This window comes from Ascochyta rabiei, chromosome 3 (genome assembly GCF_004011695.2).
Source record: "Ascochyta rabiei chromosome 3, complete sequence".
Taxonomy (NCBI): domain Eukaryota; kingdom Fungi; phylum Ascomycota; class Dothideomycetes; order Pleosporales; family Didymellaceae; genus Ascochyta; species Ascochyta rabiei.
In genome coordinates, this window is record NC_082407.1 from 673,744 (window position 1) to 687,841 (window position 14,098).

Genomic DNA, 14,098 nt, shown 5'->3' on the forward strand with positions numbered 1-14,098 from the left:
ATATCGCCTTGACGAAGATATTCAATGCTTGATTCGTTGTTGTCAATAGCATGGGAGTCGCTAAGGCCTTCGCAATCGTTACAGCATAGTCCCTTGATTCGATGGAAGCCAAGATGGAACGACTCTCCTTTTGTTCAAATTGCGCACCAACTTCTACTGAAAGGAAAATGTTGGTGATTTGTTCAAGTGCCGCGCGTTCACGGCTGGTGGTGGAGATTAACTCGGCGGTCTCCACAACCAGCATACAACGCCACTTAGACTGACCGCCCACCTCGCATCAGGGTTTCATCCAAGAGAAACCCTTGCAAACTAGAAGTTTGCAATCTATCGGAGGCCCCTTGCGTGCAGACGTCCGATTACTAGCAAGCTCGCTGCGGCCTAGGAGTATGTGGGGAACGACTTGAACTTATTCCGGAATTTAGGGTGTCCCGTGCTCTCACGGTGTTGGGTTCGCAAACAGACTATGAATGAAGCCTTGGAATGGATTCGGAATTCACTCCTTATAACAACTAATTGCTTCCTTAAGGGAAGCGTGTGCCTCAGGCAGTGGTCAAAAGAGAAACACAAGAAGATAGCGTAAGCGTTCTCTGAGCTGTGACAAACTCACTGCCCGTCGCAGACCGACACAGGCTTCGACTGGCTCGATTTCCACCTCCGGCCTCTTCCTCAGAGGCATATCTAACTAATGTTTTCCGAGCGCTAAGCCACATTCCATCACAAGCCACGAAGCTTCTCATGCATCTACTTGGAAGAAGTCAAACTCGCGAATGCTTAGCTTAGTGGGGGCAAGAATCTCGTCATCGCTCCAATCGCAGCTTGTGTTCTGGCAGTGTTACAACACGTAAGCTGCGGGAACAGCCGGTTTCAGAACAACGACTTCGACATCGTGAAACCAGAAACATTACTAACCAGACACATCCTCGACAACTTTTGAAATATTGCGAGACACTGAGCCACGGAAAGGCACTGTCGTTCCGCCCGTCGACAGGTGTCAGATTGATGACAGGCCCCAGTATCCTCGCGCTCAACTACGTGGCTTGCAGCCCGCTCTGGTGATGGGTGTTTACTTGCCGCGTCATGTTTTTACCAGGGTGACGGTGAGTCGTGTAGCTAGAAAGTGCAAAGACTTGTATAAAGGGTTCGATAAGCGCAGCTCAATTCACCATCCACCAACCTTCACTTCTTCTTCTTTTCTTCTGCCCTTCAGCTCTTCGCTTTCCTTCCATAGCACTGTGTGCTTTCATTCGCTTCAAACAGCACCACCTGCATTCTTTAAAAAGCCAACTTTCAAGACCCACTTGAACAATCTCAGTAATTCCTACACCAGCAAATCATTATGGTTGCCTTTTCTCGCATCACTTTCGCCTTGGCCGTTGCCGGCTTGAGCTCTGCTCAGTCTTTCTCTGGACCCTTCGACTTTCCCTCGGGCGCTGCTCGACCGACTAGCGGACGTGGTGGTCACGAAGGTGGTCACGGTGGAGACTTCGGCGGTTTTCCTCGCCCCACTGGTGATTTCCACTCCAAGGGACCTAGGCCCTCCGGTACGGGATTCTTTGGTGCTCAGCAAGCTCAGCAGAGTGGCGAGGCCTCGTTCCCTACTGGCGGCGACTTCCCTGCCTTCCCCAGCGGCGTTGCTAAGCCAACTGGACACCACGGCCATCACGGCAAAGGTGGCAAGGGAGGCCCAGCTCCTACGACAGATCCCTCTCCTGCCTCTGATCTTGAGCGTCGCCAACAGCCCTTTGGTACACCGCCAGCTTTCTCTGGCAGCTTCCCTGCTGAGTCTGGCTTCCCATATCCCTCAGGTGGATTCCCATCCGGTGGGTTCCCAGAGAGCGCGGCTCCGCTCCCTACTGGCGGCGACTTCCCTGCTGAATCTGGCTTCCCATATCCCTCAGGTGGATTCCCATCCGGTGGGTTCCCAGAGAGCGGAGCTCCGTTCCCTACTGGCGGCGACTTCCCTGCCTTCCCCAGCGGCGCTGCTAAGCCATCTGGACACCACGGACATCACGGCAAAGGCGGTAGCCCTAGCGGCCCGACCCCTACGGCAGCTCCCTCTCCTGCCTCTGATCTTGAGCGTCGCCAACAGCCCTTTGGTACACCGCCAGCTTTCTCTGGCAGCTTCCCATATCCCTCAGGTGGATTCCCATCCGGTGGGTTCCCAGAGAGCGGAGCTCCGTTCCCTACTGGTGGCGACTTCCCTGCCTTCCCCAGCGGCGCTGCTAAGCCATCTGGACACCATGGACATCACGGCAAAGGTGGCAAGGGATGCAATCACAGCGGCCAGCCAGCCCCCACCGGATTTTTTACGTCTACCATCCGCGGTGCTTAGGTTGCTGTTCGAGAATTCGTGGTTGACGATACGATTGTGATCCACTACAACGAAGGTATCGCTACTTGAGAACACGTGTTAGCAGTGGCCTCACGAACGGAGCATTGAGCTGAAGGTTCTTGTACAATTTTGATTCTTCCACTTGCGATATACCAACTATTACACTCCTTGATCGCGCTGGTTGCATTTGGGGTGCTTTGTAGATTACGGAAAATTATACTCCATTCGCTTCTTCAGCTTATTCATATGGTGCAGTGCATCTTAGAGGTGAAGATTTAATTGACTTGCGCAAAGATTTAATAGGTGCTCTGCATAACAGCCTTGAGTCAACAGAATTTGTGTCGGGAAATTTGTAGAGCTTTTCGAGATGTTGGAAGGGTCTGAAGTATGAGATGTTCCCTTGACGGCATATAGTTGCCAGTCGTTTGCATTACAGACAATTTCAGATACATTTGATGTCAGGAGTGCACTCAGAGAAACTTCACAGACGTACTGTGAGCGTAAAGATGTTCCAAAGGCTACATATTTCCTTGATGCCTAGAGCTTTGACCGGAGTACTACTGGAGAATCTAGATATTGTTGTTAAGCTATATTGAGAAAAGTTACGTGTAAGATTTGTTGCAAGGTATGAGCCAGTCGCGGGAGGGGCCTGCTGTGCAACGGAAGCTGAGGGCCTTGCATCCCCGCCATCCGAAGTCCGAAGCAGTCTGACCAATCAAAGCTTGCGAAGGTGAGGACGTCCCCACTTCAAGTTCTCGTACTGGTATGACCTACCCTTAGTCTTTTCGAGCTCTTTGTTATAACTCGAGAGCAAATTGTTCAGATTATAATCCATTCCACCGGATCCTGCGCAGAATCTTCAAGCACAATGGCTACACACGCCCGCAACATCTTCAAACATCTACCGCCACCAGCAGAATGCCTTGCCTTGTTCATCGCGACTCTTGAGCTCGTCCCTTTCGGCATCGCAGGTCTGAGCAACCCGGTCACATTTGCAGATGGCTACGGTCTGCCCATACAGAAAAGCGCAAACACGTCATCGAATTCGACAACGGGATCCTCATCAACGAACACGAGCTCCGCTGAAGAAGATCAGAAGACTAAGAAGGCGTTAGTGGCTGCGGTTGCTGCGCGCAATGTACAAAATGGTGTCTTACTACTTACCTTCGGCCTGGTATTGAGGGATCGGAGGAGTCTGGGCGTGGCGGTCATGGCGGGTCTTGTCGCTACACTCGCTGACACAGTCATCGTCAACGCGTATGGTGCAAAGGACAAGATCGCTGGCCATTACATCGGTATCTTCAACAGCCTAGCAATTGGTGGGAGTTTGTTGTACTGGGGGCGTAATGATCCGCTGTGGTAAGAAGACTACCACAAGAGATGACCGGGAAAGGGGGCCTAGGAATAGCTTTTTGGGAAGGTGTCAGCATAACCTTGAAGAAATCGGTTCCGGAAGATCATGGACATGGTGTTGGATTGTACAGCATGGAACTCGACTTCCAACTTTCGGTGGCGATGCACCAGCTCTACGATTCGATATCAGTGTTCCTCAATATCACTGGTAGAAGCAGGGGAGATTGACGAAACTTCTGAATACCTATCCACCCGCCTCAAAATTACGAAAAACCCCGAATCTAGCATACTACCAGCTCAATCGCGCTCCAGTCTCATCATGTTCGCTGGATTACAAGCATCCCATAATAGTTTCTTCCCTTGTCCAACTTTCTCACGTCACTGTAGAAAACCCAATCAGTACTTTGTGTAATCACGTCGATCTTTGGCGTTGTGAAAGTTACAATGTCAAGTTGGGGGTGGTAGGAGATGTCAGATTTGGAGCACAGGAATAACGCGCACAGTCAGGTGAAAGAGCAACCACGGTTCCTTCCGCTTACGGCTCCACCTCGGCTGCACGCTGACGTCATAGTCTCTAACGCGTGTCAATATCCTGCCCGCCCCAAGCTTCGTTGCTTGTCAAAGAACACCCATGCACATCGACTGGACACCGCTATTGGAGATGTATTGCTTTTGTGCTCAACATGCATATACTGGGAAGTATGCATGCAGACGCATAGAACAAGCGGAACGCAGTTTATCTCCATCAAGCATGCCTTCGCTGGTGACCCGTTGAACGAGCAAATGACTGCGTAAGAGACCGCCCACGCAACATCCTATTATGTTCTTACCAATGAATTCGGTCCGAGCACCTATAAGATTTCTCGCACATCCCCACGTGCACTCAGTGCATGGGCGGCTACCTAACGCGATGGAGAAGGTCAAGACTACAAGAACCGGACAAACGACCAAGGTTGGCTTCTGCTCCAAACAAGCCCCCGATGCACCAGGATGCACATCGTCAACGACACAAGGCGCATGATGAACGTGAGCTTCCCCGCATTCTCGATTGGCCGGTCTTGACTTGCTTCTATGGTACAAGGGGAGTGCCTGAACGGAGCAGAAATACGATTTGCCGCAGCCGGGATTTTCTTCCTGTAAAAGATCGCTAGATGCTCAATGCAAGCAGCTCGTATTTCTGCTCCGTTCGGGCACCCCCCTTGTAGACTTCGTCGATCGGCACTCTATCGAACATCGACACCTGTAGGGGACGGACTGCGGGACCAGCCAGGAAGGCCATGTTCCTGAACGAGCCACAGCCGTTGTATGCCAAGTGGTCAAGTGGTATGGTCGTTGCTAGGGGCGGGAAGACGATCGTGATTGAATTGTCTAGGTGCTCATCGTGCTAGGCGAGCGAATGAGTATAAAACAATATCGTCGCCCAAGTATCGTTCAGTAGCCGGCAACAGATCTGCTCACTCTTTCCCTGTAGCCGCACCACCGTACGGATTCGTTTCTATAACTACTCCCTCGCTCAAGATGAAGGTTCAGGTCGTGTTCCCGTTCGCCGCTCTGCTTGGCGCTGCTCTTGCTGCTCCAGCTCCTGTTGCACAGGAGGTGGGTGTCAGCTTCCCGATCACAGATGTTATCGACACAGGTCTTACCATCAAAGAGTATGCTGAGCAGCTCGAGGCCGGTGTTCAGCCTGAGAAGGTCGCATTGACCAAGCGACAATACGGTGCAGACACTTACAATCAGCTCACTGATGGTACTCCTTGCCGTGCTGTCACTGTCATCTGGGCTCGCGGCACTACTCAGACGGGCAACGTCGGATCAGCCGATAGCGAGGGACCCACCTTCTTCAACGCTCTTGCTAACCGTCTTGGTGGAACCAGCCGCTTGGCTATTCAAGGGGTTGCCTACCCAGCTGACATCTTGGGCTTCCTTGCTGGAGGTGACGCGAATGGTGCTACAACCATGTTTAATCTGATCAACACCGTAAGCGCCTGACAAGTCTGTCGTTGAAGCTATACTCACTACCGGACAGGCTATCAGCAAATGCCCATCAACCAAGATTGTAGTAACTGGTTACAGCCAGGGTGCTCAGCTGGTGCACACAGCGACACAGCGACTCACCGCCGCAGCTGCCGCCCGAGTCAGTGCAGGTCAGTAATACCAGACCGTGCCTTTGAACGCTCTCTGACTCTCCATAGTTGTCACTTTCGGTGATGCCGACCGCGATGAGACCTTCGGCAGCGTCGCAACCTCCAAAGTTCTCATCATCTGCCACCAAGGCGACAACATCTGCGAGAACGGCATCATCATCACTTCTGAGCACAGGAACTACGAGTTGGATGCTCCTACCGCCGCCGAATTTGTTGCTGGCAAGGTCTAGGTGTGAGTGCTAGGTTGAAAGGGTCGTTGATGAAGGTAAAGCTGATTTGCAGCAACGGCCAAGTAACTCAATGCTCTTCATAGCGGGCGAGATACGAAGTAATACATCATGACAGCGCAATTACAAGTTCATGTCTCAGGGTCGAAAGCCTCAATTCTCAAATTCAGCAAAGCATAGCATCAAAATATTCTGACTCCTCACACTAAGACCATGTTTTACAACGAATGAGATTGCCAAGCCTTCTACCGTTGATGAAACTATCGATATTCTCATACCATATGGCCTCTTGCACGCCTTTTGACTAGTAACGCTCTGTTCTTTGACGCCGAAGGCGATGCGTCTGACACAGTTATTCGTCTGTTTAACATCGTTAAGAGGGTCAATCCTTTTTTCTTATCCAGATTGTTTGACCACTTCAAAACCATGGCTGTTGTTTGAAGCTATCTTGCAATCTCCTCACACGACATGCACGCACTAAGTCGTTGCACTAAATGAAGTGCCATATACTACCAGCTGGAAACCCATAATAACCCTCAGTACAGGGTGGACAAGACGGATTGTCGATAACGATTTGGAAAGTCCAAGGTATTGAGTTGTTGCACCATGAGGACCAATACAATAGCAAAACTTCTGATTGTAACTTCGAAATTCTATGTTGACCAGCCAACCTTTTGCGTCGCCGACAATAACTGCATTGACTAGCAGCGTCTCAGCTAGATTTATTCCGCCTGATCTCACGAATTCAATCGTTTTATCATTAGTGAAAACATGATTTAACCTCCCTGCAGCCCAGTCCACCTTTGCTACTCCACGACCTTCATGAATGTGGCCGAAGCAACAAAGCCTCGGTTTTGCCCTTCGCAAAGCTTGGGAGACCTTCTCACACCCGCAGTGCTCTCCTTCCCGATTGATGTCGAGCTTATAAGTTGGGATCATAGGAAACGCGGGTGGGACAACGATATCAACGCCTTCTGCAATCACGTTTGCACCTTCGTTAAATCTATCTTCATCTTCCCCGTACAGGAATGCGAACTCGCCGAATCGAGGAGTGTAAGGTGTCGCATACACTTTGAAAGATCGTCCATCATTTAGGACGAACGAGTGTACCCCTTCTTCCAGATAGTGGGTGCCATGCTCCTTTTGAGATTTTATTAGTGAAAGGCACTTAGCGCCAATCTCGATATCGTCGTCATCTTCAGCAAACTGCTCAAACCAAAGTGGATCCAGATCTACGTCGTGGTTACTGGCAATGACTAATCTAAGCTCGGCATCGACAGAGTTGATGTTGTTGAGGGCGCGTTCCAAGCTTGGCAGGCCACCGTACTGTGTGAGGTCGCCGCAATGTATGAGCACGTCAACTTTGGGTGCTGGGTGAGCTTTCGAATATGGCCACTCGTTGTGTATGTCCGATACGATCAGACAGCTGATAGAAGTCATGATGGAATTTTTGGAGCTGGGGAGTCTCGTGGAGAGCGGCGATCTGCTTTCTTAAGTAGGGTTGTGTAGTCGTCAGGTGTGCATAGAGAAAGAGTAAGTTCGAGAGATTGCACTGAATTTTTTCGCGGTAAAAGCATAACGCAGAGATTTCATCGGTAGCGACCTCCGTGACTCAAGTTGTAAAAAATGTGCCAATTTAGTCTGAATGTAAGCAAGTATTTGTGGCCTAAAATCAGTAAGTGATGTGACTTGTATGAGTTAACCCCTCCTCCCTTCCTTAAAATTGGAAGCAGTGTTGACCTGACTCTCGACAACTACTTCTTGTCGTCGGTCAAGGAGCGGTAAGTATAGTCCGCGCTCGGGCTTCTAAACTCAAGCTTACTCTTCCCTTCAGAGCTCCAAGTCGGTCCTTACGCATGAATGACGGCTACCGGAAGCTTGGTGACAAGTGGGCACAATATCACACTGTAAATAACATTCCCTTGGATAAGTCGGAAGACTTTGAAAAAATAGCTGTTATCATAGACGAAATTCATGCCCACTGTGAAAGGCTTCAGGAGTACAGAGATGGCGTCGCGGACTTCATAGTTGAGGAGATGGGGCGACTAGTGTTTGGATCTAACAAAAAGGCTCAAAGTGCATGGATTTGGGGTTGGATGAGACACTGAAGCTCTGCAAGCAGATCTTCGCCGGCGATACCATCGAATACTCTAAAAGGTATGTTCAAACCGGAACATCATTCCTTCAACATTGCTCACGGTATCGACAGAACACCAGAGTACCAAGCGAAGATGGAAACGCTTATTCGACAAGGCATTGATGCTGCTCCTGACCACATCATTCGATCTCGTCGCGAATTGGTCCAACACACTGCGGCCTTTCATTACATCATTCGACGCTTCATCCACGAGAAAGCACCTTTGATCGAGGAACTCATGCGAGAGACACATGAGATCCTGGTAGCAGGCACAGGTGCTGGCAGTGCTGGCAGTGCTGGCTTCTTGAGTAACAAAGAGCATGGCGGCTTGTATCGCACTGGGAACGTATTTATTGGAAGTCAGAAAGCACCACCAGCGAACAAGGTCGCAGAGTCCATGGCATCACTAGTACGAAAACTGGAAGCAGACCTCGCCGAAGCCGAAGAGGAGAAGAAACTCGACCCTTTCGCACTTGCTGCCAAGTATTGCAGCATGCTGGTCTACATTCACCCTTTCCAGGACGCCAACGGTCGCATATGTCGCCTTATCTTGAATGCTATACTCATCAGATATGCCGGAATCGTTGCCAGCCTTGGCGAGCATGACCAGAGCCGCGATGAATATACTGAAACAGCAACTGAGTCGCGCGCAGTAGGAGGTCACCATGGGGCATTGGGTACGATGGTATTGCAGGAAGCAAAGAACAGTTTGAAGCGTATGAAGGATAGGCTAAGCAAAATCAAAAAGAAGAGGAGTCGAAAGCATCTGGCCGAAGCTTATGAAATTGGATTCTTGCACGTCACCACGACAGGACAGAGATTGAGACCTCGAAGTGTCACGTGCTTTCGCGATTTTCTTGGCGCGTCAAGCGTGTCTTCCGCTCAAGCACTCATTCCAACAGCACCACACAATTAAAGCACCACCTTACCTCCACGATTTACGAATCGCGAACCTTATGTTCAGAAATCCACGAGAAAACCGCGAGCTGCCCGACACCTCTCGATTGGCGCCATCGACAGGTCGTGCGCCTTCGCCACCCCACTCTGCTTCAAGAGCTGCAGCAATGACTGCCAAGACGACGACAAAGAAGGCCGCGCCAAAGGCGAAAGCGGTATCAGCAACACCTAAACAGACCCAGACGACACTGGTGGCCAGAGAATGGGGTGGGAAGACCCCAGCCAGCAATGGCAGGAACAAGCCGAAGCCACAAGGACCGACCAACGGCAACATCATGGCCTTCTTCAAGAAGGCTGAAGATCTCAACAATCGTATTTTTCTGCAGGAACGAGGCGCAAACCCCACGATCGAGCTTGAAGGCATAGAAGAGGACATAGGCTGGAGCGACGAGGTTTCCAATGGCGTCACGACCTCTACCAATGAGAACGATGTACGGTACAACGAGAATGGAGGAGGCAATAAGAGGAGAAAAATCAGCGAAGAACTGGCAGTACCAGCTTGTTCCCCGCCTCCGCCAGAAGCGGTAAACGCTCTTACTACGGAAGCACTGCCAAGCACAGTGGCTGAGCTGCCAAAGCCACGTACGAAGTCTGGTCCGTTCGTGGATGATTCGGACGACGAGGACGAGGAGGAAGCTGAACTCCTCGTTCCAAGACGAGGTATGATTAAGCAGGAGCCAACTGAGGAATCACCATGTTCTAAATCTTCGAAGGAGCTGTCCCTTGCCAATAACACCGGACCGTCGATGGATTTCGAACCACCATGGCTGAAGACTGAGGAAACAACACAAATGGGCCGAGACGAACCTGACGATGCTGAGGATTTTGAGGATGAAGACATTCTGGAAGGCGAAGAGTATGACGAGCGGCGGTGGATGAAGGAGCAGAGAAGACTGGAAACGGACTTGGCAGGCTTCGAGGGCGATCCGGATGATTTCGATGCACCCTCTTTATTCCCAGAGGAATCGACCGACAACCGCGCGAACGACGGCGACAACGGCGATGATGCACCATCGTGTCCACTATGCAACAGCAGCCTCAAGGGTCTGTCCGAGCAAGAGAGCTCGATACACGTCAATGCATGCCTAGACGGCAAGCCCATACCGCTGCCTTCGCCAGTGAAGTCTGAACGAGAAAACACACACACGCCGGTGACCAACGCGAAAGCATTTAAGCGACCAGTAAGGCCACCGAGAGAAGCCCAGGTAAGCCCGTTCCGGATCGGAGAGAAGTCAAGTGCGGCACCGACATCAGCATTCTCTAAGATCATGGCCGGACATGCTGAAGACGCTGCATGGGCAACTGCTGCCGCAACGAACAATGCCGCAAGGGGAAAGCCTGCGTTCGAGCGAACATGTCCATTCTACAAGATCATGCCTGGCTTCTTCATAGCTGTCGACGCATTCCGCTACGGAGCTGTGAAGGGCCAGAACGCATATTTCCTGAGCCATTTTCACAGCGATCATTATATCGGTCTGACTTCGTCCTGGTCACACGGTCCTATATATTGCAGCAAGGTTACTGGCAACCTTGTGAGGCAGCAGCTACGAGTCGATCCAAGATGGGTGGTAGACCTGGATTTCGAGAAGAAGACCGAAGTGGCTGGCACTGAAGGAGTGCATGTCACTATGATCTCAGCTAATCACTGCCCTGGCAGTTCACTCTTCCTTTTTGAGAAGAAAACCACCAGGGGTCCGAAGCCAAAGTTGCAACGAGTGCTGCACTGTGGCGATTTCCGAGCATGCCAAATGCACATTGAGCACCCACTTCTACGCCCGGATGTCATCGACGCAGTCAGTGGTGCAAGCAGACAACAGAAACTGGATGTATGCTATCTCGACACAACCTATCTGACCCCGAAATACGCCTTTCCACCGCAGCAGCAAGTCATCCAGGCCTGTGCAGACATGTGCGTATCGCTCAACAAAGTGCGCGCAGACGACACTGATGGCTGGGAGCAAATGAAACGCGAGCGCGCCGGCGCAGGTATGGCAAGGTTTGTACGAAAGAACTCTACCGAGAATGCCGAAGAGCCGCCCAAGAGTCCCGATCGTGGCCGTCTTCTCGTCATAGTAGGCACCTACAGCATCGGCAAGGAGCGTATATGCGTCGGAATCGCGAAAGCCCTTGGCAGCATGATATATGCGCCACCCAACAAACAACGGATATGTCGCGCTCTAGAAGATCCTGAGCTCAACGCCCTACTTACCACCGATCCGCGGAAGGGACAAGTGCATATGACGCCTCTCTTCGAGATACGCGCCGACACACTTGACGACTATCTGCGCGACTATGCAGATACCTTTTCAAGAGCCGTCGGATTCCGTCCCAGCGGCTGGAACTACCGCCCCCCAAACAGTCGATTTACCGACTCCCCGCTAGTGTCCACTGTCCTCCACTCCAGCAACTGGAAGAGCGCGTTCAGCATGAAAGACCTGACCCCTCAGCGAGGTAGCACCAGCCGAGCATCCTGCTTCGGTGTGCCATACTCTGAACACAGCAGTTTCAGAGAGCTAACAATGTTCTGCTGCGCTCTAAACATTGATAAAATCATCCCTACGGTGAATGTCGGATCGGCGAAAAGCAGAGAGAGGATGAAGGGATGGTGTGAGAAGTGGGCAGCTGATAAGAAAAAGAATGGGCTGTTCAAGCTTGGAGAAGACGGGTGGTGTTGATAGTCGTTGTTTTGGGACGTTTTTCAAGTATGGCTGTTGTGGTCGGTGAGAAGCGAGAGTAGATAAGAGCAAACCCACCCAACATTGGAGGTCGCATGGCTGGTCACAGTACAACTTTTTATGATCCATCCGCATCGTAAACTTGTGATGTTTCCCCTGCCAGATACGCAGCCTCGTCACTGGCAGATAAGATGTGGATTATCTGCAACATGCATTGAAGCGTCAACATTGACACAGTAACGATGACATGATAGATATTGATATACACAATATACACACAGTGCTATTTGGTGAAGTAGATGTCCGACTCAACTTCACACTAGGAGGACGAGTCTACAAAGCTGCATGCCAGCGTAGTCGTACTCCACTCACCCGTACGTAGCCGACAACTCAACGGTACCTTTAAGCACTCGGCTTGTACCGAAGCGGGTCCTCTACTGTATACTTCCGCGGGTTCCTAGCGCGTGCCCGATAAGGGAAGTGAGTTTAGTAACGTCGATTTCTTACCTCTTCTGCCTCTGCACGAGCTCCTGTTCCGGCAGTTTGCGCAGTCTGGTCGATCAGATCACGACGATCGAAAAAGCATCATGCGTACGGGAGGTGCCGCGAGTGATCTGCGCCGCAGGGGATCTGCCGGAGTGTTGGGGATTTCTACAAAAAGCAAAGGCAAGATTTCCGGCAGAATGGCTCGATGATATCAGGCGGACATTGTCTACATGCGCCACTCAGCTACCTACGCAGTACAAGCTTTCGCAGCCTTCTTGTCCTCGTTTTTGCGTTTGCTTCGGTCCGGCTGTCTGAATTTTAGCGTTGGTACGCGTCGGCAGTTTCTAGTACGCCGATCCATGGAGACAGCTTCCAGCTTCTTCGTGCGCCAGGTGGCCAAATCACATGCTTGGAAACACTGCCAATGGCTTTGTATCGCACGTTGAAAAAAAAAGGCGCTGGGCGCTGCAAGACGCTACGAGATCGCGAGGGCTGTCAACGAAAGTTACGGCGAGTCCCGGACCCGACAGGCTGGGGTATGTTTCGAGTAACCCATTATAGGGCTGATGCCATTAGGCCCATGTTTCAGCCCCGGTCGTAATACGTGATAGAGTTCACGTATTCAATTCATTACCTCGAAGGACAAATGGCGGAGCAGACTCTCCGTGACGATATTGCAAAGGAAGACAATACGAGATGTGGCTTACACCAATCTGGAGCAATTCTATACATAGTAGCCCCTCAGTGCTGTTCGAGGTGCACGGGCTGTCTGGTAGCGTCTCAACGGTTGATTGGCCGCCTATGATAGTTGACCAAGCAATTTGGGAGGCGACTGTAGGGACAGTCGCTCCCAGCTTTGCAACCCTCTCTCTCTATATACCTGTCGGGGCTATGAGGCCGAACCGAAGTGAGCCCGCCGGTTTCCCAACAACAGCAGAGTCAGGAAATGAACGAACGCACGTATGACAGCGGAGAAACGGGAGGCCTATCCATGCGGTAATCACTAGTTGTTACAAGCCAGCGAGTCAAGAAACATTGACGCACCACTCATGTGTAGGTATATCGGATAGCAACTGTCCGCACTACTGGCATCATGCATGTAAGCTTGCCTACGTGATCGACAGGTGTTGACTGGGGGGCTGACGAATTGTGATCTTTTCAGTGCATCGCTCCACGATGACATCGATGGCGATCCGGTGTGCAATCGGCATGGGTTGCACGGTGGATGGTGGATTGGAAGGGGAACAAAATCTCTGTGCGCCAAGCGTGAGCACGTGTTGGGCGCATCGTGCACGCCCATGGGGAAATTGACGCCCAGCGGCCCCAGCCGGCCACAAAAGCTTCTTAGTTCACAGTTTACCACCGAACCAAGAAGAACAAAGTTTGTCGTGATCATGCGTAGGAAATTATGGTCGCCAGAGCTACCGCGGCACGAAGCACACGCGACTTCTGGTCCCTGCATCTAACGGACCATACGCCCGTTGCTGCTGGAGGAACATTCGCCTTCCAGAAAGGAGGATCTCTCCATCGTTAGCGACAAGCCTTCATGCACGCCATCTCGCCCTGTGATGGGTCGTTTCGTGTAGGCAAGATGAATGAGGACCAGCTGTGATCGCTGTACTTCTGTGATACTGCCTAGAAACGCCGCTGGGCTCATTGATTCGAGACATCGAATGCGTACGTGTGAGATCATCTCTGTGCAATGTTCCGAAAGCCGGTACACTTCCAGCATCATCCTCTTATAACGGAGCACTACTCCTAGCCTCGACCCACTTTTCCCGCTCAAG

General features: G+C 51.3%; 6 protein-coding genes across 8 annotated transcripts, besides 1 other annotated feature; 5 read left to right on the forward strand and 1 right to left on the reverse strand.

Moving 5' to 3' along the window:
• The first annotated feature begins 1,179 nt into the window (after positions 1-1,179).
• Positions 1,180-1,198: a tandem repeat.
• Positions 1,199-1,336: 138 nt separating this feature from the next.
• On the forward strand, positions 1,337-2,332 carry EKO05_0001870 (uncharacterized protein; the record flags this gene model as incomplete). Of its 3 annotated transcripts, none has more annotated exons than XM_059635787.1 (2): positions 1,337-1,805; positions 1,899-2,332. In XM_059635787.1, 2 exons carry the CDS (start codon positions 1,337-1,339, stop codon positions 2,330-2,332), a joined length of 903 nt encoding a protein of 300 aa, XP_059491770.1. The 3 variants fall into 3 exon arrangements, with proteins under 3 accessions (XP_059491770.1, XP_059491769.1, XP_038795337.1); XM_059635786.1 differs by having other exon boundaries at positions 2,139-2,332; XM_038946802.1 differs by having other exon boundaries at positions 1,337-2,332.
• An 868-nt stretch (positions 2,333-3,200) lies between these two features.
• EKO05_0001871 (uncharacterized protein) lies at positions 3,201-3,695 on the forward strand (the record flags this gene model as incomplete). The annotated part of the gene is made up of 1 exon (XM_038946803.1): positions 3,201-3,695. One exon carries the CDS (start codon positions 3,201-3,203, stop codon positions 3,693-3,695), a length of 495 nt encoding a protein of 164 aa, XP_038795338.1.
• A 1,508-nt stretch (positions 3,696-5,203) lies between these two features.
• Positions 5,204-6,059, forward strand: EKO05_0001872 (Cutinase; the record flags this gene model as incomplete). Its single annotated transcript, XM_038942312.1, has 3 exons — positions 5,204-5,662; positions 5,712-5,829; positions 5,878-6,059. 3 exons carry the CDS (start codon positions 5,204-5,206, stop codon positions 6,057-6,059), a joined length of 759 nt encoding a protein of 252 aa, XP_038795339.1.
• An 803-nt stretch (positions 6,060-6,862) lies between these two features.
• EKO05_0001873 (uncharacterized protein) lies at positions 6,863-7,496 on the reverse strand (the record flags this gene model as incomplete). Its single annotated transcript, XM_059635788.1, has 2 exons — positions 6,863-6,915; positions 6,944-7,496. 2 exons carry the CDS (start codon positions 7,494-7,496, stop codon positions 6,863-6,865), a joined length of 606 nt encoding a protein of 201 aa, XP_059491771.1.
• A 640-nt stretch (positions 7,497-8,136) lies between these two features.
• EKO05_0001874 (uncharacterized protein) lies at positions 8,137-9,109 on the forward strand (the record flags this gene model as incomplete). The annotated part of the gene is made up of 2 exons (XM_038942384.2): positions 8,137-8,213; positions 8,266-9,109. 2 exons carry the CDS (start codon positions 8,137-8,139, stop codon positions 9,107-9,109), a joined length of 921 nt encoding a protein of 306 aa, XP_038795341.2.
• A 148-nt stretch (positions 9,110-9,257) lies between these two features.
• EKO05_0001875 (DNA cross-link repair protein PSO2/SNM1) lies at positions 9,258-11,825 on the forward strand (the record flags this gene model as incomplete). Its single annotated transcript, XM_059635789.1, has 1 exon — positions 9,258-11,825. The coding sequence occupies one exon, from the start codon at positions 9,258-9,260 to the stop codon at positions 11,823-11,825; it is 2,568 nt and encodes an 855-aa protein (XP_059491772.1).
• Positions 11,826-14,098: the final 2,273 nt, after the last annotated feature.